At 31.8% G+C, this 24,710-nt stretch overlaps 2 protein-coding genes across 4 annotated transcripts in view; one reads left to right on the plus strand and one right to left on the minus strand.

The window, feature by feature from the left end:
- Positions 1–9,047, plus strand: part of LOC111503625 (uncharacterized) — a 140,144-nt gene extending 131,097 nt beyond the window's left edge. For both annotated transcript variants that reach the window (XM_023157976.2, XM_023157977.2), the window contains one exon: positions 8,154–9,047. In XM_023157976.2, the coding sequence (XP_023013744.2) occupies positions 8,154–8,607 (454 nt within the window). In that variant the 3' untranslated portion in view covers positions 8,608–9,047. The remainder of the gene's footprint in view (positions 1–8,153) is intronic.
- Positions 8,990–23,637, minus strand: Sfxn2 (Sideroflexin 2). Of its 2 annotated transcripts, none has more exons than XM_023157980.2 (6): positions 23,452–23,637; positions 22,808–23,136; positions 14,655–14,853; positions 14,031–14,323; positions 13,852–13,899; positions 8,990–9,409 (listed from the first exon to the last, which is right to left on the minus strand). In XM_023157980.2, exons 2-6 carry the CDS (start codon positions 23,128–23,130, stop codon positions 9,298–9,300), a joined length of 975 nt encoding a protein of 324 aa, XP_023013748.1. In that variant the 5' UTR covers positions 23,131–23,136; positions 23,452–23,637; the 3' UTR covers positions 8,990–9,297. The 2 variants fall into 2 exon arrangements, with proteins under 2 accessions (XP_023013748.1, XP_023013749.1); XM_023157981.2 differs by lacking the exon at positions 23,452–23,637 and adding an exon at positions 23,278–23,418.
- Positions 23,638–24,710: the final 1,073 nt, after the last annotated feature.

Here is a 24,710-nt window from a genome sequence, read left to right on the forward strand (position 1 = left end):
AAACAAAAGTTTTTCTAGTTCCACAGTGGATTTGATAAAGTGTGCCTATCTACTACAATATATTTGATCAGGAAGGAGTTGATGAAAAAAAAAAAATTTTAGTTAACTGTTTGACCAATCTTTTCGATAGACATGCTCCCTTGAAAACATCAAGAATAACTAAGAAGCGATCCCCTTGGCTAACTGGTACAATAAAAGAGATGATGTTAATAAGGGATAAAGCTTTCAGAAGATTCAAAAGAACTAAATCAGAAATTCATTTTCAGTTCTATAAGGACATGCGGAACATCACAAATCAGGCTATTAAGAGAGAAAAGAAGGCATATTTTATTTCAGAGCTCAATAAAAAAAACAACAAAGATCTCTGGAAAGCCATAAAATCTAATGAATTCATACCAAATAAAATTAACAGCATTCCAGAGAATTTGAAGAATCCCTCGCAGTTAAATGATTTTTTTGTTAACTCAATTTCCTATTAATGAACCACCCCCCGAACTCACCTCTTTCTATACTGACAATAAATTGATAGAATTTAACTTTAAATTTCAAGAAGTACATGATATGTTCGTTTTTGAAACAATTTCTAATATAAAAACAAATGCAATGGGATATGATTTATTGAATATAAAACTCATAAAAATGTGCTGTCCACATATAATTCCATATGTAACACATATTGTGAATTTTTGTCTGAAAAATAATATTTTTCCCACGGTATGGAAGAAAGCAATTGTAAAAGTTGTTCCAAAAAAAATAAGCCATCAGAATACAAAGACCTACGCGCCATTAGTTTATTACCAACTTTGTCAAAAGTTCTTGAAAGAGCTATTGAAGTTCAGTTGAAAGAACACATTGACAATTTCTCTATACTTCCAATAACTCAATCCGGATTTCGTAAAGGACATAGTTGTACAACTGCTTTGTTGCATATAGTGGACGATATTATAAGAGCACGTGACGAAAAAAATAATACAGTATTGGTACTTCTTGATTTCAGTAGAGCGTTCGATACTATTAACTTCGATTTAATGTTATTAATTCTTGGCTATATAGGACTCTCTAAAAACCTTCTATGGTAACAAAAGGTTACCATAGAAGGAAACAGCTCACAATATTTGAAGTTGATATATGGAGTGCCACAGGGCTCTATTTTGGGACCCCTTTTGTTTGCTATCTACACATCTCAACTTGCAAAATGTTTAAAATTTTGTAATATACATTTGTATGCAGACGATACCCAGTTGTATTATAGCTTCTCACCTGAAATGATTGATAATGCGTGTACTCAAATCAATAGTGACTTAAAATTATTTGTGAAAAATGTCTCTGATCACTGCTTAAATATAAATTGTAGTAAATCCAATGTTATTGTTTTCGGACCAAAAGGCCCTAGAAATGATATTTGCAAATCTGTGAAAGTAGTAGTAAATGATCATGTACTTGGGGTTGTCCCAGAAGCCAAAAGCCTGGGCATCATTTTAGATAAGGACTTGACATTCGAAAGCCAGGTTAATCAGTTTATTCGGCGTGCATATTATTCACTCAAAATTATATATGGACACCGAAATTTCCTACCCATGGAGGTGAAGGCGAATTTGTGCTGATGTTTTGTATGGTCCATGTTTAACCAACCAATTCAAGAAAAAGATACAAAAAGTTCAGAATTCCTGCCTACGGTTAATTTTTGGTATAAGAAGAAGAGAAAGAATATCACATAAACTGAAGGATACCGGCTGGTTAAATATGAACGACAGGAGAGTGTTACATGCTGCAACTTTGTTTCACAAAATAATTAATAGTCAAATGCCGTCTTACCTACACCAGAAAATCACTTTTAGAACTGATGTGCATAATATTAATGTAAGGTATAAAGGCCGATTAACTCCGCCATCCTTTCGCACAGAGTTCTTTAGAAGGAGTTTCAGCTACCAGATCTGTGCAATTTATAATGACATTCCCGAGCCCATGAAACGAGATGACTTCAATCATTTTAATATCAATTTCAACTATTAATGACCCAATAGCTACCTACCTATTACAAATCTGTAAATAGTCATAATATTTTAAGATATTTAAAAATTCTTTTTGTTTATTCCTTTGCGTACTAGGCGACATTTTTGAGGTTAAGTGGAAGAGCAATTGAATTATGACTTGTCATCATGTAAATTGAACTTCGCCTTTTGTCTTCTTATAATAAATGAACTGTGCATGATTAATTTGATTTGAATGTATTAGAAGATAATAAAGACGATATTATTATTATTAAAAATAATGATAAATATATACAATAACTTCCTCAAGCGTTTTCATACTGACTGAATTCAACTCAATTTGTGCTTTATATAATAACAATTTGGATCATATCACCTTCTATATATGTAATGAGTAATAATTTTACTCAAGTTTAGGTAAAAACTAATTTTTTTCTTCTATGATTGAAAATTTTCAATTAGTGTTTACCTAAACTCAAGTGAAATTGTTAATCATTAACTAGGTAGAAGGTAATATGATATTATATTAAGCACAAATTGAGTAGACATTAGTTAGTATGAAAACTCTTGAAAAAGCTTTTGTATGGCGAAACAAGTGTTGCGGATTTGTAAACTGTCCAGTGAATATCTTGAAATAAATGTTACTTGAATACTTTATAGATTTCAGTCAAGTATCGCCAACTTTCATCATACATCATAGATATCCTTTCAAAACATGAATAAATTGAAATTAACTTTTCATTGGTGTTTTTTTTTTCGTTAAAATGTTTTATGAAAAAGCTGCATACACTTTACATAATGACTTATGTATAATATTTCATGACGAATAAAGTATATAGTAAATTGATTGAAAATGAAGGCGAGCAGAAATAAGTTGCACAAATCTGTTGTTTTTCCGTTAATCAGCTGTCGCCCCCATACGAACAACAACTCTCAGAAGTTGAGAAACTTGTGCGAGCTAAGAACTAACGAGGTTTTACCTTTTAACGTGTGATTCCTAACAGTTGAACAAATACATAATCTAATTAATTTTTTATAATTTTATTTTTCAAAATGTTATTTAATTTTCTTGAGATGATATACATTATTATATGATGATTGTTGGCAGTACCAAGGAATCACTTGATGGAAACAATAAATTTAAAAGTCTCAATTTAATTAGTGTATTGTTCCGGTTATGTTGTTCCGGTTACTGTAAAATGGTTAAAACTAGATTATGATGACTGTAGAACTTAAATTATTCATGCTAAATAATATTTTTCTTAATATGATCTCCACCTGTAGTATAATTATGATGAAAAGGAAAATGGTGAAGAAAAATCTCAATTGTTTTCACTATTACTAATTTGAAAAGTCACATTGATATATACAAAATTTTAATACCTTGTCTGTTCACCTGTGAGGTATTAAGTAGATTGAAATATATGAAAGTGAAATAAATTTGATTGCAAAATATTTTGGGATGACAGTGGCCAGAAATAACTTCTAGAAATGATATACATCATTTCTAGAAGTTACATATTCTACAGGGTGTTCCTTAAACACATGCTAATATTTAAGGAGGTAATTCTTAGACCCATTTTAAGGAAAAAACGTCCTATGGACGTATGTCCTAAACGCCTTAACTTTTGAGATACAGGGTGGCAAAGTTTTCAATAATAATCAGTTTTTCAATAATAACTGAGATAATTTTGTAGACATCTTTGGCATATTTGGTACATATGTTCCATGCCTCAAGGCGCATTTTCTGATGTACAAGTTTCTTAATGTTCTCTGCCAGTGGCGTACGTACGAATTTTGAAATGTATATTTTTGGCGAAAAAAATACTACGCCACTGCTTTATCTTGAATTAAAAATTATTTTTAAAATCTCCATACATTTTTGAGCACATTTGATTTGCTGGGTTTTCTTTGTCCGACGCATGGTTTTCGCTCAAAAAAATTAAAAATCGCTTTACTTAAGGATAAATTCCTGAAAAATCTGATGCGGTATCGTGCATCGACTGAAAGCAAACTAAGAGATCAGATTTGTTGCAAAATAATTGAGGATCTAAAAGGTATTTGTTTGTTGTCAGATGCACTGTTCTCAATTAAAATTACGTCATAACGCAGCACTGCTTAATAATTTTTGAAAACATAAATTTAGTTATCCTGGAATAAATGACGTGTAGCAGAATTTATTTACTGCACCTCTTGGAAATATGGAGTTTGTCGATATGTGATTTCTTTTAAAGATTAAGAGCAGAAAAAACAGCGTACCCACCATAGCAATAAAAAACGAATTCTCTGTATGTACAAACGTCAGTAGCTAATATTGATGTTGGTTTAAAGTAAGGTGTTGGTGTTAAAAACTGTCACAGCGCGTTTTGATTGATTTTGAAGTGTTATTGAAGTTATTTTGGTAGTCCGCTGTTTTTCTGAATATCAGTAAACATGGTAAATTATACGAATGCGGAAATGGCGCAAATGCATTACGTATATGGCCTTGCCGATGGTAATGCAACAGAAGCCAGACGCATTTATCAGGAAAGATATCCTAATCGTGCCATGGCAGATAGCCGAACCTTTTTAAATATTCATCGTCGACTTGATGAAACTGGTAGTTTCAAGAAAGGGACTCCGGAAGGTAGACCTCGTGTAGTAAGAACTCCTGAAATTGAGGAAGCGGTGCTGCAAGAAATTGAGGAACATCCTGAGACGAGTACGAGGAAGATCGCTAGAACTCTGGATATTTGTCATCAAATTGTTTGGCGTATTATGGTTGATTTTTTGTTATACCCATACCATATTTCAAGAGTGCAGGCATTACTCCCCAGAGATTTTCCACAGCGTGTGAACTTCAGTCAGTGGTATCTACAAAGTATTGCACTAAATCCGCAGTTTGAGACACAAATTTTGTTCACAGACGAAGCAAATTTTTCTCGGAATGCCATTCAAAATTTCCATAACAATCATGTGTGGGCTGAAGAAAAATGTGTGGGCTGAAGAAAATCCCCATGCAATAACCGAAACCCATTTCCAACACCAATTTTCGGTTAATGTATGGGCAGGAATTATAGGTGATCATCTAATAGGCCCATTTTTTCTACCAGGACGCCTTGATGGTCGTTCTTATTTACACTTTCTCGAAGAAGACTTACCTGGGTTATTGGAAGATGTGCCACTTGCGTTGCACGATGGCGCCCCTGCTCATTTCAGTGTAATTATCCGAAACCATTTAAATAGTTTATCCTAATCGTTGGATAGGTCGCGGAGGACCTCAGCAATGGCCAGCAAGATCCCCCGATCTCAACAGTTTAGATTTTTTTTTATGGGGTCACCTTAAAACTCTTGTGTATAAAACTCCCGTTAATACTTTAGAAGATTTAAGAGAGCGAATAGTTGCCTCGTGTGAAACTATACGAAATACGCCAGGAATATTTGAATGGGTGCGTAATTCCATGCATAGAAGGGCGGAAGCATGTATACTAAGTGCAGGTGGCCACTTCCAACAATTTTTATAATCAGTTTTGGTATTATTACTAATTAACAAATTTGTGCTATTCGTTTAGACTTACTGTCACAAAATAAAATAAAACTCGTTTTTGTGAAAAATTTATTTTTTTGCAGATTATGTTTTCAAATATTATTAGGGAATTGGTAATGCGTTATGAAGCAATTTTCAGATTCTCATTTCTTAATTTGCTTTCTGTCGATTTTTATTTTTTTGAGTGAAAGTCATGCGTCGGACAAAGAAATACCAGGAGATCAAATTTTCTCAAAAATAAATGAGGATTTTAAAAATGATTTTATTTTGAAAAGAAAGCATTAGCGTAGTACTTTTTCCCCAAAAATATTCAATGCGAAACCCGTAGAGATGCCACTGTTTGAAGAAATACAAATTTGTGTACATCAGAAAATGCGCCTTGAGGCATGGAACATATGTACCAAATATGCCAAAGATGTCTACAAAATTATCTCAGTTATTATTGAAAAACTGATTATTTTTGAAAACTTTGCCACCCTGTATCTCAAACGTTAAGGCGTTTAGGACATACGTCCATAGGAAGTTTTTTTCTTAAAATGGGTCTAAGAGTTACCTCCTTAAATATTAGCATGTGTTTAAGGAACACCCTGTATATGTCCCAAAAATATGATATACTTACGGTCCATTCTTGAAACGATCTACTTAGAAAGTAAAATAACCCCCACTTTTTTGTGATTTTTCTCTATGGTTTACTGAATGTCTTTGGGATTCTTTCTACATAGGCAACCCAACTCAATCAATCCACCAAAACAAACTTTTTTTTTCTTATTTCGAAACTATTTTTGAAAATAAATTTTCAGTTTACCCATTTTTTCAATTATCCAATATGGAATTCAACATAGCATGACTTTCAATGAGAAATTAGTATCTGGTTGATTGAATTGGTTCAAAATTAAATGTTTTTGCACTCAGTTCAGTTGAAAACTTCTGCAGTGTTCAAAAATTTTAAATTGTCTCAATAACAGGATCAGATTTGAATTCTCTTATTCCACTCCTTCAGGGATAAATTCAAAATGTGAGTTTTAACATATAGAAAATTAAAAATAAAATTCATATATGTAGTATCTTATTCAAATTCTGAAGATACTTGTACCTAATCTATTTTAAATTAAAATGTATGTATTTCAACTGTTACTGATGTTTTTAAATGAATAATGCAATTATATTGAACATCTCCAAGAGATGTTTTATCAGACGATTTTAAAATTGCTATATACAATGAATGGTTTGCCCTTAGCTTCACATAATTAGTAGTTTCAACTGAAACATATTTTATAATTATTAAGGCAGTCTTTAACAACAATTTTTTTTAGATTTTTACATTGATGAGTAATTGTCATGAATTAAACACATTAAAAAAAAGTAGAAATAGAATATATCTTTTACAAGGTTAGAAACTTTATACATATAAAATTGAAAAATATATATATATTTCAGTCTCATTTATTCATATTTAGCACTATCTTATTTCTGTTTGGGGAACAGCAAGTAAATCTATAATCAAACGTTTTACAAAACAAAATACTTAGAAGCATTCATAAATTACCATATTTGTAACCAACATTAAAGTTATATAAACCAAACTATTTACTGGACTTGAATTGATTCTATAAACTCAAAATTAGCTGTTTCATTTTCATTCCGTTGAAAATAATACAAAGAAATCAAACTTGAATTTTATTTAAATTGGATATATTCATAATCATACCACAAAACAAACCAAATTACTGTAAAATTTTGGAAAGAAGTCAATATATCACGATGGGATCATCATATATAACTCAATTCCCGATAAAATAGAGAAGCACTATTCCATTACAAAATTTTAATATCAATTGAATGAAAAGCTAGTTAGTGGAATTTCATAGTTTGCGTTTTTTCTATTACCCCTGAATTCATTTTCAAAATGTACTTTCTGAAACCAATTTTATATTTGTCTGCATATCATTGCTTATGTGTTTATTGTAAAGAATCATATCTGTTACTGTTATTTTCTGATACAGTTAGTCTCTGATTATAAAAATTTACGGTTCTTGGGATAATAAACTGTAAATGCCAAAATAGGCAACCCTAAACAACAGTTAGGAAAAATACTTACTTCATGATGGCGTTCAAATTTATAGTTTGGCTGAATTCAAACTTTGCTACATTACGAATGTTGTTGCACAAACTGAATGGGGAAAATTTATTTTCAATTTATTCAATATCTATATGAAAGACGTTGTTTGGAAAAGGTTTTTCTTCCCGTTTGTATGATCTGTGTACGTGTTTGATTGGTATATCCATAGAAAAATTCATTGTAGATGTTTTTTTTCTTCCCTTGGAAGTTTCACACACCTTATGTTTAATAATGGAGAAGTAAAAACCAGAAAGCTTTCTACTTTATATCATTCTTTACGAATATAGAAATAGCTTGAAATTAAATTTGTATCATACATCATTTCCTAATACCTGGGAGTAAGACGTTGAGGAAGCTTCATAAAATATCCCCTTAAACAAACTGCTTTTTGAAAAATAAGAAATGAAACTTTCTATGTTTTTATACTGCTTGTATTTTTATCCAGCTCCATGCACATTTTTATTATATTTGTGTATCTATTTATTGAGTTTCATTATATTCCATATGTTTATTTCAGATTAGCAACTGATATTGCGAACAAAACTGATCAAGAAAAACAAGGAACCCTATGCATGTGTGCCTTGAAAGCTTTGAATATACTTCAGCCAGCTCTCAAAATCACTCCAGTTATACAGTCTCTCCTCAACCATGAACGTGCAGTCTCCCTAACGCAAGTGAAGAGCATCCTAGAATTTTCTCTCTGGGGCCCGTCAGATGTTTCGCTTGGAAGTACAATAAGGGAAAGGGAGCTAGCTCTGCAACGTTGGTTGGATCTCCAAAGAGCAACTGTGTTACACGGGCTTGTCTGTACCAGAGTCCAATTGACAGTTTATGAAGAATTTCATTTATTATTTTTAGTAAGAAGTAATGCCAGGATGATGTGTGATGCTTCATTACTTATTGAATCCAGTAATATTAAGCACTCTCTCACACACAGTCAAAATAGAAATGATAAATGTATGGGAGCCTGAGGGTATGTCTCAATTCCATACTGATTAAATGACATTTGATCACGAAATGTTGAACTAGTTACTTGAATTGATAATTGCGTATTTAATCTTTGTGATAATTGAGAAATTAACTGATTTCCATCACGTTACCATAAAAGTTTTTCATTGTATCTACCCTTGCCAGAATATGAAATCTGATGTGTGAAAATAAGTACTCGCTGAATGATATATGTTTCCTTATTTATTGAAATTTGTTGAATTGTAAATATAATCTAGCCTCTTTACTGCCTTTATACATTTTTATTGTTTGTAAATAAATATGAATTTTTATTATTATTTAATGGTTACTGGATTTCTATATAAAATTATTCAAAAGATATTTGTAAATAAATGAAATTGTGCCTTATGTATTTTAAACTGTATAATTCAAAACAAATTCAACAATAAAGAGTTTAAAATTATTGCAAACCTATTACTCTCCTATAAATTAAATATTGCTGAAATAAATTAAGTACCTCCACTACAATATCACTAGTTTTCGAGTTTTTTTTACATGTACTATATTCAAAAGTTCAAATTACTACCTCTAGTATTTACTACAATTGTTGGCAGTCTAAAGACCCTTATTGAAGTGAACTCTCACAGGCATTTTATCTCCGCAGTTGTAAGTTCAACGTACTACTTCTAGTATTTACTACAATTATTGGCAGTCTAAAGACCCTTATTGAAGTAAACTCTCGCAGGCATTTTATCTCCACAGTTGATCTTCATCTTTTCAAACTCTTCTGGTTCTAGCCAAGCTAATGTTGAAGTTTTGATGGAGCTGCAAGAAAATAAATTTCTTCAATTGTACCTGCCAAAGTTTTCTGTTGGATAATGGTCTACAAGTTCTTTCCTTGAAAAATCTCAAAAAAATAATTGAACAAAAACTTCACTTAGGGGAAAATGCAATGATATGTGAATAGCCATAGAAAACATTTTTCTGGGGAGATTTATTTTTCAAAAAAAAAAATCTTGATTACTCTACTTCACTAGTACAAGGGAAATAGAAAACTACAGACACGAACTCTAAAAATTTGTAGATTATCAATAGATATGTCTTTCACAAACAGGAGGAAGTATCAACAAATTTTCCCAAAAAGTTTTCGGGGATATTTATTAGTTTTTTTTCTTCCTTTTTCAGTAATGAAGTTTGCTGTCTAGTCAGGCTTGATGAACCAGAGAAACCATCATCTATTTCAAGGAATATTTAGCAAATATAATGACTCATACCTTTTTCAATTATTGGGAGAATATTTGTGTTATGAAGTGGCGGTATCCATGTAATGATGTTCAAGCTCACTTCCTTACGGTTGAGATTATTCTTATGCTTATGTATTTCTATTGGCTCTCTGAATAGTCTCCAATAGTACTATCTGGTTTTATCAAGAACTTCTGTGTGTTCAAAGGCAATGTCATGGCCGCCATCTGAGAGAGTGTAATATGCAACTACCGATTTGTCTGTTTGGTCATAGCAGCAACTTATTTTATGCTCAGTCAGCAGCACATCTTATTCCATATTTTTCGATTTCTAAACTATCAAAGGTATCTACCTAATTGTATCCCTCATTATCTAGGTATCAACTGATTATTCATGTAAAACAGAACTTTTCAGTACTCTGCTGGGCATTGAATACAATTGTCTTAGTAGGTAGGAAAACCTGAACAAAATTCTATTTTGGATATGCTTATAAGCAAATTTGTACCAAATTTGGTATATAGTACCAGTAAGGGGTTGGTATATACCCCTCAAAAGTGCAAGGCTAAATTTTGAATGATTCACTGTCCATGGGGCTTGACGCCATGACATGTCATATTAGCAGTAGGGTTGAGCCTTAGTCGATGGTTCCTCCCTTAACAAAAGTCCCCAAACTCGTCCAGTTAACTTAGGTGGATAAAAGTCAGGTAAATTACTGCTGAAGACTTTCAGTCATGTCACACTCCAGGAAACTACCCTCAACTACTTTTTTTAGGGATAAAACACAAGCACTACAGAAATATCTTTATCACATTGGATTTGAATCGCTGGAGATTGAATCCATTTGGAAAAACTTTCTCAGAAAGTTTATTCCACATAAACGCAGTTCTCCAAATGAAAGAGTTCTTAAACAGTGAAGTTCGAGGTTGTGCTGCGTTGAACCTCAAAACACAGTCCGTCGCGTATTTTTGATATGTACTGCTCTTGGTGGAATCAAATATCAAGTCCTTTGAACACTTTCTGTGAAAGTATCTATAGAAGAGAGACAAATCTCCAACCTTTCTTCGATGTTCCAGACTATAAAGGTTGCAAGTGATATTCAATAGAGCAGCTTCAGGGTATGCATAGGGACGGGGCTCTACACATGAGAACAATACTCCAAAAAGGTCTGATCTGAACTTTATAAAGCATCAAAAGTGGCTGAGGTGTGTACAGTTTTCTGGTTCGAAACAATGTTCCAAGCTTTTGAGAAGCAGCCTTTACAATTCCATTGACATGATTGTGCCATGACATATTGGTATTCGTTTCAACCCTCAAAAACATACCAAAGTAGAAAGCGGAATTGTCTGTCTTAACACTATTTTATGCGGTTCGGAGACATTTATCTTTTTGGAGAAAACTGATGCCTGGGTTTTTGTGGTATTGAATTGAACCTGGTTATGTTAACCCAATTCGAAATCACTTTCAAATCCTCATTAAGATACGCAACCTCCTGCTGCCGGTAAAGATGTGCATCCGCAGCCGATGTCCTGGAATCCAAATGGACTGACTGGATTCTTAGTTTTTTCCAATGAGTCGTTAATTCACAATAAGAAGAGGGGCAGGAAACGATCTTTCAGGAAGCTGAAGATGCACAAAAATGATCCGACAAGGCATAGCATCGAAGTTTGGCCAGCAAAATCTCATGCCACAAAAGGTCAAAGGCCTTAGAAATATCAAGTGCAACAGCTCTCGACTCTCTATGTTTCTCGATTGCGTTATTCCAAATATGGGTGACATACAATAGAAGGTCGCCTGTTGATCTTTGTTTCCGAAAGCCATATTGATGATCGCTCAAAATGTTAAAGCCTTTCCAAATATTTGAGGAAATGGTGGTTTATGGCTTTCTCCATGATTTTTGATATCACTGATATCAAACCGACTGGTTTATAAGTTATTTGGAAGATTTTTTTTTGCCCTTTTTGGGAATAGGCTGAATGAGAGCAATCTTACAACAAGAAGGAAAACCCCTTCCTTGTAAGACAGGTTGAAAAGTCTGCTAAATACTGGTGCGAGTTCATTTGCACACTTTTCAGGTACGATGATGGGCACTTCATCAGGATCAGACGTCTTGTTGATATTGAGCTGTTTCAAAATTTGCCTGACTAGACGCTGTTGAATAGTAATTTCCGGCATTGTGGATTCTATTGTGGCAATAGTGGGTGGTGCCTTTCCCAGAAAATCAACTGTGGAGTGAGACACAATTTGTTCAACTAATAGATTTGCTTGTTGTGTGGCTGTTGTTTGTAATTGAACCATCCGCTTGTGTTAGTGGTGGAATTGTGGATTTTGTAAAGATTCAATTAAAAGCTTTAGCAACCGAACAGAAGCATCTAGACCTGTTGGGATTGGCAAGCAGTTTATCCCTAAATTCATACCCTTTCCTTACCACTTACTTTAGGTCGTTTGCATATTTTACGGGCGCCTCCTATTCCTATGCAATCAATGATTGTCATGAAGGAAAATGAAGATTATTATTATAATTATCATTTTTCAATACCTCCAATTTCCCTGAGAAATTCAATAATTGAGTAAGAGTTGGCAACTAACTATTTGATAAATTGATGGATGTAACCGTTACTACGTGGTAGGAGATTATCATGAAAAATTAAACTTTCTATGTTTTTTTACCACTTTTATTTGTAACTAACGTTACCGCAGTTTATTGTATCAGTTTGAAAATGTCCTTATAGGACGAAACAGCAGTAACTTTAGTTACAAATAAATGTGGTAAAAAAACAGAAAGTTTTGAATATTTGGGTTTATATATATATAAAACAATTTGTCATTTGATACACACATATCAAATTTATACACAAAATTTGGTATTGGTCATTCACAACTCGAATTATTTTGAATTTATTGAGATATATATGGAATCAGGGAAGTAACTCACAGATTTTATTAAACTATAAATTTTTTCTCCGAACCAGGACTGTAAGATATTGTTCACAGTCTAAACCCAGACATCCTTACAAACCATTGTTTGTGTCTTTACGCCCGAAGAAGCCATTGTATGACGAAACATGTGTTGAATTTTTGTAAAACCATTTAGTGAAAATCTCACAAAGTGTTTTTTGAATACATTATTATAGAATAGTTTAGTGTACCAGTCCAACTGATTAAACTGACATGTAGTGAAACGCGTCTTGATTTAAATTTTTAGTGTGAAAATTGTGTAATAATTATTATGGATAGTGTTATTAATTTTCATCAAGTGGCGGACCAGTGAATTCATAATATTATTTTACTTTTTTTTATGATGAAAAACTTGACTATTTGTGGTTTGAAGCAAAACATTTGTCAACGAGAATGGACTTTTTTTAACAATAACAATTTCTTTATTCCAAAACATTACGTATGCCATGTTTAGACCTAACTCTTCTCAAGGAATGAGAAGTGAGTATAGTTACTTATCCTACAAGATACCATCTAAGGGATCAACAGAATAATGAAAACTGATTAAGCCAAGATAAATGATGTCAAGTCCCATTATCTCGTCTTTTGCAGAACTGTCAGTTTCTCACATACATATACTACCTTGCACGGACGAGTGGCCAAACAGCCCGAAACCGGTCTTCAAGTGTGTTCCAATAATTGAAAATCTATTGCGGCAGTTGTATCGTCAACAGCAGATGCAGGAATAACTTCAGTGAAGAATCGTGCACTGACACCTGTCGGATATAATCCAACGCCCTTCGTGGTATTAGCTAGGGGAGTAGTTTTTTTCTGATAGGTGTCAGTCCATTAACCTACAGTGTAGGGAGTTGAAACTGGCCTGAACGAATTGTTTTTTTAGATTATTAGAACTGTCAGTACTAGACCATGAATTCAGATCGACAGTACTTGACACTATACCATGAATTCAATACTTTTCATAAAAAAATTTGCTGTGAACTCTGACCGTAGACAGGAAACGTTCCTCGTTTATAGACTATCGAATTTTGTGATACAGGAATTATAGAGTCTAAACTTTCAGTGTTACTTACCATCTTTGAGGGAAGAGAGCGCAGGCAGTTGGTACCATGAAAGACAAACTGAAAAATAAATGTGTACATAATTTTTATAGGGTCAATTATAGGGTCAAATATAGTTCTGCATTGTTGAAGGTGATTTTATATGTTTTCTATCTAGTGAAAACCGAATGTCACTAAATAAATGTACTTACAAACATCCAACAGCCATAACTTGTATAGGTCCGTGTAAATAAGTTATTTTCTGCATAAACTTGTATTTCTCAGCTCTTTCCATGATTACTGGTAGAATTAACATACCAGGAGCACACATTACAATTCGAGAGATAACTACTTGAGTTATGCCTTTTGCAGCAGCTAATTTGGATTTTCCTACAATGCGACCATTTTCATCAGTACAATCGATACCATATGTTATTTCATTCTGTCTCATCAACGGAATATTTATGCAATTCGCTGCTGCAACCGCAGCAAACGGTACATATCTCTAAAAAACCAATACATAATATTTACAAAATGTCTTACACATCTCTGAATTTGGATATTTTCAAATATTTTTCAATAACGAATATATATGGTATGAAAATGAGTTTCACTTGATAAAAGCACCAAGTGATACATAAAAGTGTTATTGTTGATGATAAACTGATGAACTTCAATTTTACAACATTGAAGTTTCAATTTAATGAAACACAATCCTTTTTTACTTCTTGTTATAAGAAAATTTAGTATCATGGCAGTTGACTATATTTTGTTTGATTACATGAATTTTACATATACTATTTCATATTATAATCATTCTGTTATCCTGCACATACCTGTACTATAGGAGAAGCCTTCTTTGACCAGTACTGCTTGAGTCCGACAGCTACGACCATCGCAGAAGAAGTGGCAGAAACATAGGCTACTAGAAGCTGGGTAGTGGATGTAGGAGATTTTGCATTACGATTAGTATAATTGACTAGAGCGTTGAATGACTGATTCACCCACTGCCAGAAAACGACAGCGAAAGGGGTTCTAAAAAAAGTGGAATTTTTAAAACAATGTCAAAAGCAAATTTCGTATTTCAGTAAATTTCCCTATCCCTCTTGGGCAATTCTAAAAAGGTTTATAATCTCTATTTGTGCAATTCTAGCAAATATTTAACAACTATTTATGAAAAAACTATACTCGTATAATTAAATCTAAATTGAATCGATGAATCAAGCATTTCACAGTCTGCAGAAAATAAAATATTATTGGAATAGTGTTGTTTGACATTCTGAATTAGGGGGTTGTCAGTATATCAGAGTTCTAGGCAGTTTTTCTGTCATACTGATGAAATCAAGAAGAAAAACTAATAACATTTATTGAAAAAACAGAACTAGTAAAAACTGCCTAGAACAATAGCATATTCAGGGGTCACAATACTGCGTCATAGTATTGTGATGCTTTGAAGATGCTATTGTATAACGAAGCATTTCAGTAAGGTATTTCAATAGTGTAGAAAGTTTGAAAATTCATGCGGTATACCAAATTAATATTTTGTTCATGAATGCAAGATCCTCAGAAATAAAACAGAAGAATATAATAAGTTGAACATCTGTAAAACAAAATAAACGAACATATTAGATTATCAATGGGCTGACCCGTTACTTGGTGAAAATTAATGACACGGTAGCCTGGTGGGTTGACATGGACGATCAGCTCCACTCAGTCAATGGACCGACCGCTGTGTGAACCGGTGCTTCGAACTGCAAGGCTGGACAATCGATTTTTACTTCCTTGGTGATGTCAATAAAGACATTCTAACCAGCACTTATATGTCTCGAAACTACAAATTTGTTTGTACTTCTAATACTCTTAGTTTCTGCAATACCGTGATTCCAACTAGAGAATATTGTCGTACATCAACAAAAATACTGACTGATCACGTGTTATCAAAAAATTTAGTAAATTCTGTATTGAGTAACTGCTTAAGTGATCATGAGTTACAAGGAATATCGCTTGTTGGAGAATGACAACACAAAATGTAAAACATCTGAAAAGCGTTTTGTAAATCATATATAAGTCAAACAGGCTCTATTGTATGTAACCCACGACATTGAAGGACTATCAGTACACAGGGCCTACAACACAGAAAAACACAACAGAAAAGAAAACTACCCATAGACCATAATTTGAACATCTTATGCCTGTATTCTCCATATATAATGCGAAGCTAAGCTCTACTGAGCTAACCTGAAAAATTATACCGTAATTACTCAAGTCACGCTTTTGGAAGCCCAAAAAACATGTAACACTTGAAAACTTCTGAAATTCTTCAAGTAAATCATGCTTTTCACGAACAATAAACAATGAGAAGAACGGTATGTCAAAATCAACGATAACTATTATACATGCAATTCAAGTAGAAAAAATATGTAATTCTTAATGGTTTACTTCTCGAAGTTTCGGGTTGAAAACACTTGTCATCACCTTCCCATCAGCACTTCTTAAACATGTATTAATTCATCTTCAAAATAAACTGTTGGTAAAAATGTATAGATAATGTATAGAAATTTCTTTCATATACAAAATGGTATAATCTTTCTAAGTTCATTTCTTTTCATCTTTAGAAATTAAAAAAATACCTATGAGGATACTTCAATGAGTACAAAGTGTTCCACGTAAGTGGAATTTTATAGGTATCAATACTCTTTCATAATTTACGTTGTGTAGCGTGAATGATATATATTTCAATTCCATTATGTTATTTTTGTGTAATTCAATGTTCATGTGAAAGTAGTTGTTTCGAAAGGGCTTTTCTTCGAGTCTATATCTGAAAGTACCTTCTATATATTTTATATATGAAATAAACTTCTGTGCATGATATACATTCGAAAAAAATGAAAATACACGTATATACGATTGGATCTATCAAACTTTCACAAAATATTTCCGAAGTTGAAATCGTTGATTGTGAATAGTATTTAATAATATAGGCATGGTAATCATTCTATTGTATAAAAAATTGTGAGCCGTCACGAGACGCCTATGATGATTGTTGGGCACTAAAATATTTATAAGAAATATGTAATTGAAATATACCGAATTTTTTTTAATGTGGCTTTAATATACTAGTAAACTCAAGAATCTTAGCTAGTTATTGCAATATATTACTGCAGATCTTAAATTATAAATATCAATAATAAATATTTTGATATGAATTCCACCATCCTCTAAAATTAGTTAATTAATTTTTTCATGTTCCTGTTAATAACAAATAAGAAAAACATTCGTACGCTATTTGCTATCAGCTGATTTTGAAATGCAATTTTGCTAGTCTTTATGAAATTTATTCTTCAAACAAGTGTTTCACTGCATTATTTTTCATAATAATGGAATTAAAATCTATAATTAATAAAAAAAATTTATGATATGTAAATTATATGAATTTTACCAAGAGAGTAGATTTTAGATTTACTGACCCTTGAGAAAGACCAAATATACGTGGGCTGAATGGACAGATAAATGCACACTTTAATTATAAAATATAACAATATAATTAACTTATTGATGACTTGATAGTGTTTCATAGTGTGATTTTGCTTTCTTTGCACTGTCAGATGTATTTTATTTTTTAAAAATATACACATGTTGTGTATACTGTAGTGTACAGTGTTGCGAAAGAGATAGAGGAACGCCGAACCAGTGGAAAGAGAATCGCACAGTCGCTTGCGCATGGCAACCCGTCGCCACGCCAGCAATTGGTTTAATGTGCGGCTATAGATGTTTCACATCAATTATAATATATTTTGTTATTCAGGGATACAAAGTTCATTGAAGGGTCAGATGAATGAAAACAAAAACATAATTATAAAAATAACACAAGACAATAACAAATGCAGTCAATTATATAAGGAAATAAGATAATTGCAGATATTCAAATTTCTGGTATCGGGACGAATTTCTTCAAATTGATATTGCTTTTATAGGGTATTTCATTAAGCGCTTCCTATCTTCAAATTCAAATAAAACAAAGTGCCTGTGAGATATCATCTATATTTGTTATTCATTTGAACGGCCTATTGGTGTAATTATGTGTGAAATATTACATTGTTCAAATAACCGCCACAGCTTCTCTGGGTGGAGCTCATCAAGAACATCCAATTTTCCACGACTCTGGCGCATAAATCAGCTGAATTTGACCGATGGCATGAGTTATGTTGGCTTTGAGGAATGAATGAATGAATGAATACGTTTATTTAGGAATCCTAATATACATACAATAATAATAATATACAATAATAATAATAACAAATCAGTAAACAATAATAATATGTCCATAAACAACAATAATAATAACTAATAACTAGAGTCATACATATGACTGTAACCTAACAATGTTAAGAAATAAAATAAAAAAGGAAACAAAATTCAAAGTTAACTAACCTAAATAAGACTATACTAACAATTTAAAACATACTGATACATGATAATAAATGTTAAGGTTTAAGACTACTGATGTTCTGCATCATTGAATCTTTTCCTACAAAATTCAAAGTTAACTAACCTAAATAAGACTATACTAACAATTTAAAACATACTGATACATGATAATAAATGTTAAGGTTTAAGACTACTGATGTTCTGCATCATTGAATCTTTTCCTACAAAATTGTGTTTGTTTTAATATAGTTGTTTAGTTTAAATTTGAATATATAAATACTTTCGCTTTGTTTTATGTCTCTTGGCAGCTTATTAAAATGGTTTAAACCTTTATAAAACAATATTTTCATTGAGCTGGTTAATCTGAATCTTGGCAAGTGAAAAAGATAACTTTGTCTTGTCTTGTAGTTGTGAGTACTATCACGGTAAGTAATGAATTCATCAAAATAAGATGGTAACATATTATTAATAGTCTTAAAAATAAATATCATTGCTGATCTATAGAACCTTTCTTGTATTGATAACCATTGTAATGCGTCGAGCATAAACTTTATGCTTGTATAATGATTTTATGATAGTCATTTTAATATGACTCTCATTCCACGATTTTGTAGTTTTAGTAAAGTCGAAATTTTCTTTTGATCACATCCATATAGTGTTGTACTACAATATTCGAAATGAGGCTGAATGATTGTGTTATATATAGTGACCTTGGAAGAAACTGACAAATGATAAGAGATTCGAGTAAAAAAGTAAAGTTTCTTTGATATTTTTTAGTTATGTATTTGAAGTGTGCATCATAAGATAAACAGTTGTCTAACATGAATCCCAGGTATTTAATTTCGGTTACAAATTCTATTTTTTCCTTATTAATTTCCAAAGAATAGTAATTCATGTTTATATATTTATATTTATATGCTGTGGTCAGAATCATGGCTTTTGTTTTAGACACGTTTAGTTTTAATTTGTTGGCGTTCAAGTATTTATGAATCTCCTTCAAGCAGATATTCATTTTTGTCAAAGCTATCTCTAAATCTTTATGAGATGTTGTTAACATTGTATCATCAGCAAATAAATTCATAAAGTCACAATTTTGACATAAACTGATGACATAAACTGAAATATATATATATATATATATATATATATATATATATATATATATATATATATATATATATATATATATATATATATATATATATATATATATATATATATGTATATATATATATATATATATATATATATATATATATATATATATATATATATATATATATATATATAAGAAATAGTAAAGGGCCCAAGACACTTCCTTGAGGTACCCCAAATTTTGCGTCAATAGGAGATGAGAGAACATTACCCACTTTAGCGATTTGTCTTCGATCGCTTAAGTAGTCCTTAAACCATCCTAGCACTGTTCCTTTAAGACCTATAGCTTCCAATTTTTTCATTATTATATTACGGTCAATTGTCTCAAAAGCTCTTCTTGAGTCTAAGAATACTGTTACAACATAATCTCCGTTGTCAATAGATTGAGTCCATTTACTATTCGTAAGTTGTAAAGCCGTTTCACAAGAATGATTTTTCCTAAAACCGCATTGATTACTTATGAGAATATTATTGGCCTCAATATAACTTCCATGACCTATACATAATAATTCGATAATTCAACAAGTTGAACCACGAAAACAAAATGTATTATAGTTGATTCAAATACTTCATTAAAAGTTTCAAATGATATGTAATAAAAGTCTAAATATGTAAAAATGAAATCTAAACATGAATTGAATATGACAGTTATGTAATAATTTCCACACAAAACAAAATAAATAATTTCACTCAAACAATTTTTAGCTGATGGTGTTTTGAAAACTCGAAAATATGACATTCTGTTAAAAAAATTAAATGAAAATAATGAAACATTATATAATGGGCTAAAAATGAATGAAATTCACTATGGCCAAAGAAGCTCATCATAACCAAACGCATATGAATTTCAGTGAATCTTTCTTGAAGTCTTTGAAATTTACAACCCCGTATTTTGCCACATCAGTCTTTCATAAAAGGTTTCTTTTATTTTATAAAAATAAGTTACCATTGGTTTACTTGTCTGGTATTGCTTCACTAACAGAAACTTATAGAGAGCACTGAAAAAATCAATATTCAAAATTGAAATTCGAAACATTCTCTTCTCCCAACATTTTTACATAGTAGAAAAAATGACTTTCCTGGTAAATAATATGATAGACGTTTGATTACATGTGAAAGACATTTCTTTCCTCACAGAACAAATTCTTGCAGATGTTCATCCAGACGCACAATCTAGTTGAAAATCAAATGATCACCTATTATCATTGCAAAACAGATATAACTAAGGCAACACTGCTATTTGGTACTCCACTGATTGATTTAATTGAGGTCCTGCTGCTGGACGAATGGGAGACATCTGCAAGAATTTCTTTGCACAAATATCTATCAGATATAATCCAATGTCTGTTGTGGTATTAAACAGGAAAGTAATTTTTCCGGTAGAGATTTGCCAGATCCTACTGTGTAGAAACTTTGAAACAAGTGGATGTTTTGAATTTCAGAAATGTTCTTTTTCTCAGTACATATGTACCTGTTGATTATTTCCATAGTCTTATTGATGGCAGGAGTATTTAATACTAATCGAGTCACGGAAAATTTCTTTGGAAACATATTGCAGCTGGTTAAACATGAAAAATTGAATCTTCAATCTGGGTAATCTTTGAAAATGAAACAAATGTTTATGACTAAATTCAATATTGCCAGAAGGAAAAAAATTACAGAAAATCACATTAACTTAATAATTAAAATATTCTCCCTAACTATTCCAGGTTTGTGTCCAACCTATTTTCCTGGTTTGTTGATCATACTCTGCTGATGAGGCAAAGGACAAAGTGCCCAGGTTGGTCTCACATCAGATCCTACATTCAAGGTTGGAGTGTCCGGATTTGTTTTATTGATAGAGAGCGGTGCTTCGTTTCTGTTGGTCTGATTAAGTGACCCCTTTTAAGATCGTAACTAAGTGCAGGTAACCAGATTTTATTGATACCAATTTCCTCTTCTTTTTGATTGATTTTTTTTGTGTTTTTGAATTCTGATGTCTCTCTATATAGTCTCAGGTAATAGCTCTGAAAATTCTATCAAGCACCTAGGCCTCTTTGACCATGTTTCGCTATTTATACAAGTAGTGTACTTAATTTCAGTAGTTGAGTACAGTCTATCAGATCGAGTTGACACTGTATTTAGATTTTATTGAAACTTGAAATGATACTAAGATCTTGTGATTATTATCTTTCTAACGATTCCTGACAACATTCCATATATTTGAGTAATAGGTTATTCAGAGTTTTTCACTATATAGTGTGCAAAACTGCAATACATGTTTCAATATACTTCAGATGTTCGATACACATGATACAACATGAGTTGCCATTTTATAAACTGTGCAGTGAAAATCTCACTGATTTATCATGGATTTTATTAATCAAATAATGCCAAATTCAATTACATACATTTAAGAAACATTTTTTCAGGAGGTTTGTTCGTAGTGAAGTAACTGCAACGAAAACAGGTCTGTGAGCCCAGGGTTACTTGGTTCTTTCATTTTTCTCATATCAAATAATTCATCTAAAGAGTTATTTCTTCAAACACACTGATTTTCTGCTCCAAAAACTCATTAATAATTGATTTGACATAAAAATTATTATCAGAAACAAAGAGAAGATATTTTTGCTACAAGTAATATTAAAAAGTAATAGGAATCGCACTATAAAAGGTAAAACCTTCAGTTAATTCCTAGCTCACATATTTCGGCTTCTGAGGGTTGTAGTTATAAGGGGGCAATAGCTGGTTAAGAGAAAAACAGGTTTTAAACAGATATTTTTTAAAAACAAAGAAGTGGACCTGAAAATATTTGGAATAGACGGAATGATGAATGTTTTCAAAGCAAATGTGCATAATGAGATTAGAAGAAAAATAAGACAAACATAATATGCAAAATATATATATATCTATTTGACAAACCTGCTTTGAAAATAATCATGAAGTGTAATCACAATCTGAAACTGCATTCACTAGTTTTGTTTACAAAAATGATAGAATTCAGTTCTCAATATTTCAAATAATGTAATTTTTTGTGACTGAATGTTGAAATAATTCATTTCAATTTTTGTGCATTCAATTATATAAAAAAATGAGCATTTCAGTCTAATGCTGTCCCAACTAATGCTGTTATATAACCGAGCATAAAAGCCTAAACTGAAACCAAATCATGAAAAACTTTTGCAATAAAAAATTAATGGATGATAATTGAGTCATTATATAACAGACAGGGACAAAAATTTGGCAAGACTGTTGGAAGGTTTCAAAAATTAAAGTAATAGCACATCGAATGATACTTATTCATTTTTATTTAATTTTCACTAGGAGCACTCATATGACCAGCAATATTAATTGGTGAATAAACCTATATATTCTTTCAGAAGTATAAATGTTTCATATGAAGTATCTTTTCAGTAGTGACACTCACCTATACCACTGTAGCATAGCTCCTGTGATGGCCATACCCCCAGGGACTTGAAAAGACATACGACCAAATACATTTTGCTTATCTCCAGTGTCTGGATGGAATGCACTCTCATACAGTTTCTTAGCGTAAATTATTTGTTCTAACGTTGTGCCTGGAGGTTCCTGTCCTTTTCTATATTTTTCTACGAGAACTTTTGCTTTATCTAGGGTGTCTTCACTAACAACACATGTTCTTGGGTCAGTAACCCACAGGAAATGCTTGAACCTTCCAATAAATGTATTCTGATTCCATAGTGGTTGGTCAATATCAATCCTGTCTGTCATCTTCAACTGAAAATAAATAATAAATATGAACTCAATACCTTACATGTGTAATTATTCAATGATTGTCAGTTTATGGATGGTAATGAAAATTGTTTTTGAAAACATTTTATGATATAGTGACTGAGAACCAAAGTACAGAGTGCATACTTTTTTTGAATATTCTGATAAATTTGATTAATGTATTATCTATACTCCTCATTCAAAATAATTTGTTTTTAGGAGAACATTGATTCCCCTTCCGCCCAGCACAACCACACATTAAATTCAAATAATGATATAAGTAATATGCTGTGTGATGATATTCCATCATATTTGGCATACCTATATGAAAAACGCTAGTTTATTGCTGTCCAAAGAAAATTAAAATGGCATTATCTTTGTTTGCTGACTTGTGAACATTCAACTACATATCACTTTTCTTATTCTGATTTCTGACCTCGGTAGGGTTGAAATGGGAACAAAAAATAAAAATACAAGGACGAATTCCAACAGATGACAAGCTTCAAAAACTCCGATGAAATATTTTGCTTGCCAAATTGTGACGCAATTCTCATGATGCAAGGTCGACTGCTTCATTATAGAATGTATAGATAAAATGAAAAATACAAAGCCTACGGCCGATGAGTAAAAAGAACAAAAATTAGGAATCAATAAATATGAAAAAAAAAACAAAATTAAAGTCTGTAATCATGTTATCACGGTTCTGGCGGGCAGGAAATAAATTCGGTTGAATTCTTCTCAAAGGGTTATTGAAATAAATTGATTCACCGTGTTTGACTGCCTTACAAATCTAAAATGTATATCAAAAGTCTATGAAACTAGGAAAGAAAAACGACAACGCCACAAGTATAATGCTAAATTTAGCATTATACCTACTTGTGACAACTCGTTTTAGCTACACTTCAGCCGTTCAACGTTATACCATACCGTGTATGAGATATGAGATATGAAGTGTTGTTTTGACTGGAACATCTAACTATCCTTTATTATCGAAATGCAGGAGACAGTGGCGTCACAATGGTCAGTTGCCAATGAATGATACGCAATAAATTTATAAATTTTGTTACCAATACAGAAGTATATTTTAAGTAAACTACGATTATATTTTTCTTTCATTAGATTCATTGAGTTATATTTCATTACTATGTTATGTTATTTCTGACTAAATCAAAAATAAAACAAGTTGTCTGTAAAAACTTTTTGTTCTACTACATTTGATTGATTCTTTTTATACTGTTAATGATAAATATTGAAAATATAAATATTGTATTGCGAAGTGGTAGTTAATTAAAGGTACACAACAACTTTTTTTTTAAATGATAATTCCACAAACTGAAAAATATAAGCTGGTGTTTCCCAAATAGTAAGGTATGTCTTGAAATAATGATATTTTACACATATTTTATCGCCGATAACTAGTCAGCAATTTCAATTGAAGCATGCTGTCGTTGTACAATTAAGATTTTAATCTACAATTAAATGTAGATTGAAATCTAAATTAAATCTTCATTTATACTGTTTGTTTTGCATATAAGATAACCGACAAGTTTTGGATTGTTATGAAGGAACTAGCTTCTCTC

This window comes from Leptinotarsa decemlineata, unplaced genomic scaffold (genome assembly GCF_025532065.1).
Source record: "Leptinotarsa decemlineata unplaced genomic scaffold, Ldec_3_MD MMD2_tig00000199_RagTag_RagTag, whole genome shotgun sequence".
Classification (NCBI taxonomy): domain Eukaryota; kingdom Metazoa; phylum Arthropoda; class Insecta; order Coleoptera; family Chrysomelidae; genus Leptinotarsa; species Leptinotarsa decemlineata.

What these genes read in the sequence shown, in the direction of transcription:
- Sfxn2 (XM_023157980.2), bottom strand. Translation starts at nt 23,130, where the DNA reads ATGACAGACAGGATTGATATTGACCAACCACTATGGAATCAGAATACA. An exon ending in GCTATGCTACAGTGGTATAG is followed by an intron (nt 14,854 to 22,807) that starts GTGAGTGTCACT and finishes CACTTTTTTTAG; the next exon opens with AACCCCTTTCGCTGTCGTTT. An exon ending in GCTCTCTTCCCTCAAAGATG is followed by an intron (nt 9,410 to 13,851) that starts GTAAGTAACACT and finishes ATTTTCTTGCAG; the next exon opens with CTCCATCAAAACTTCAACAT.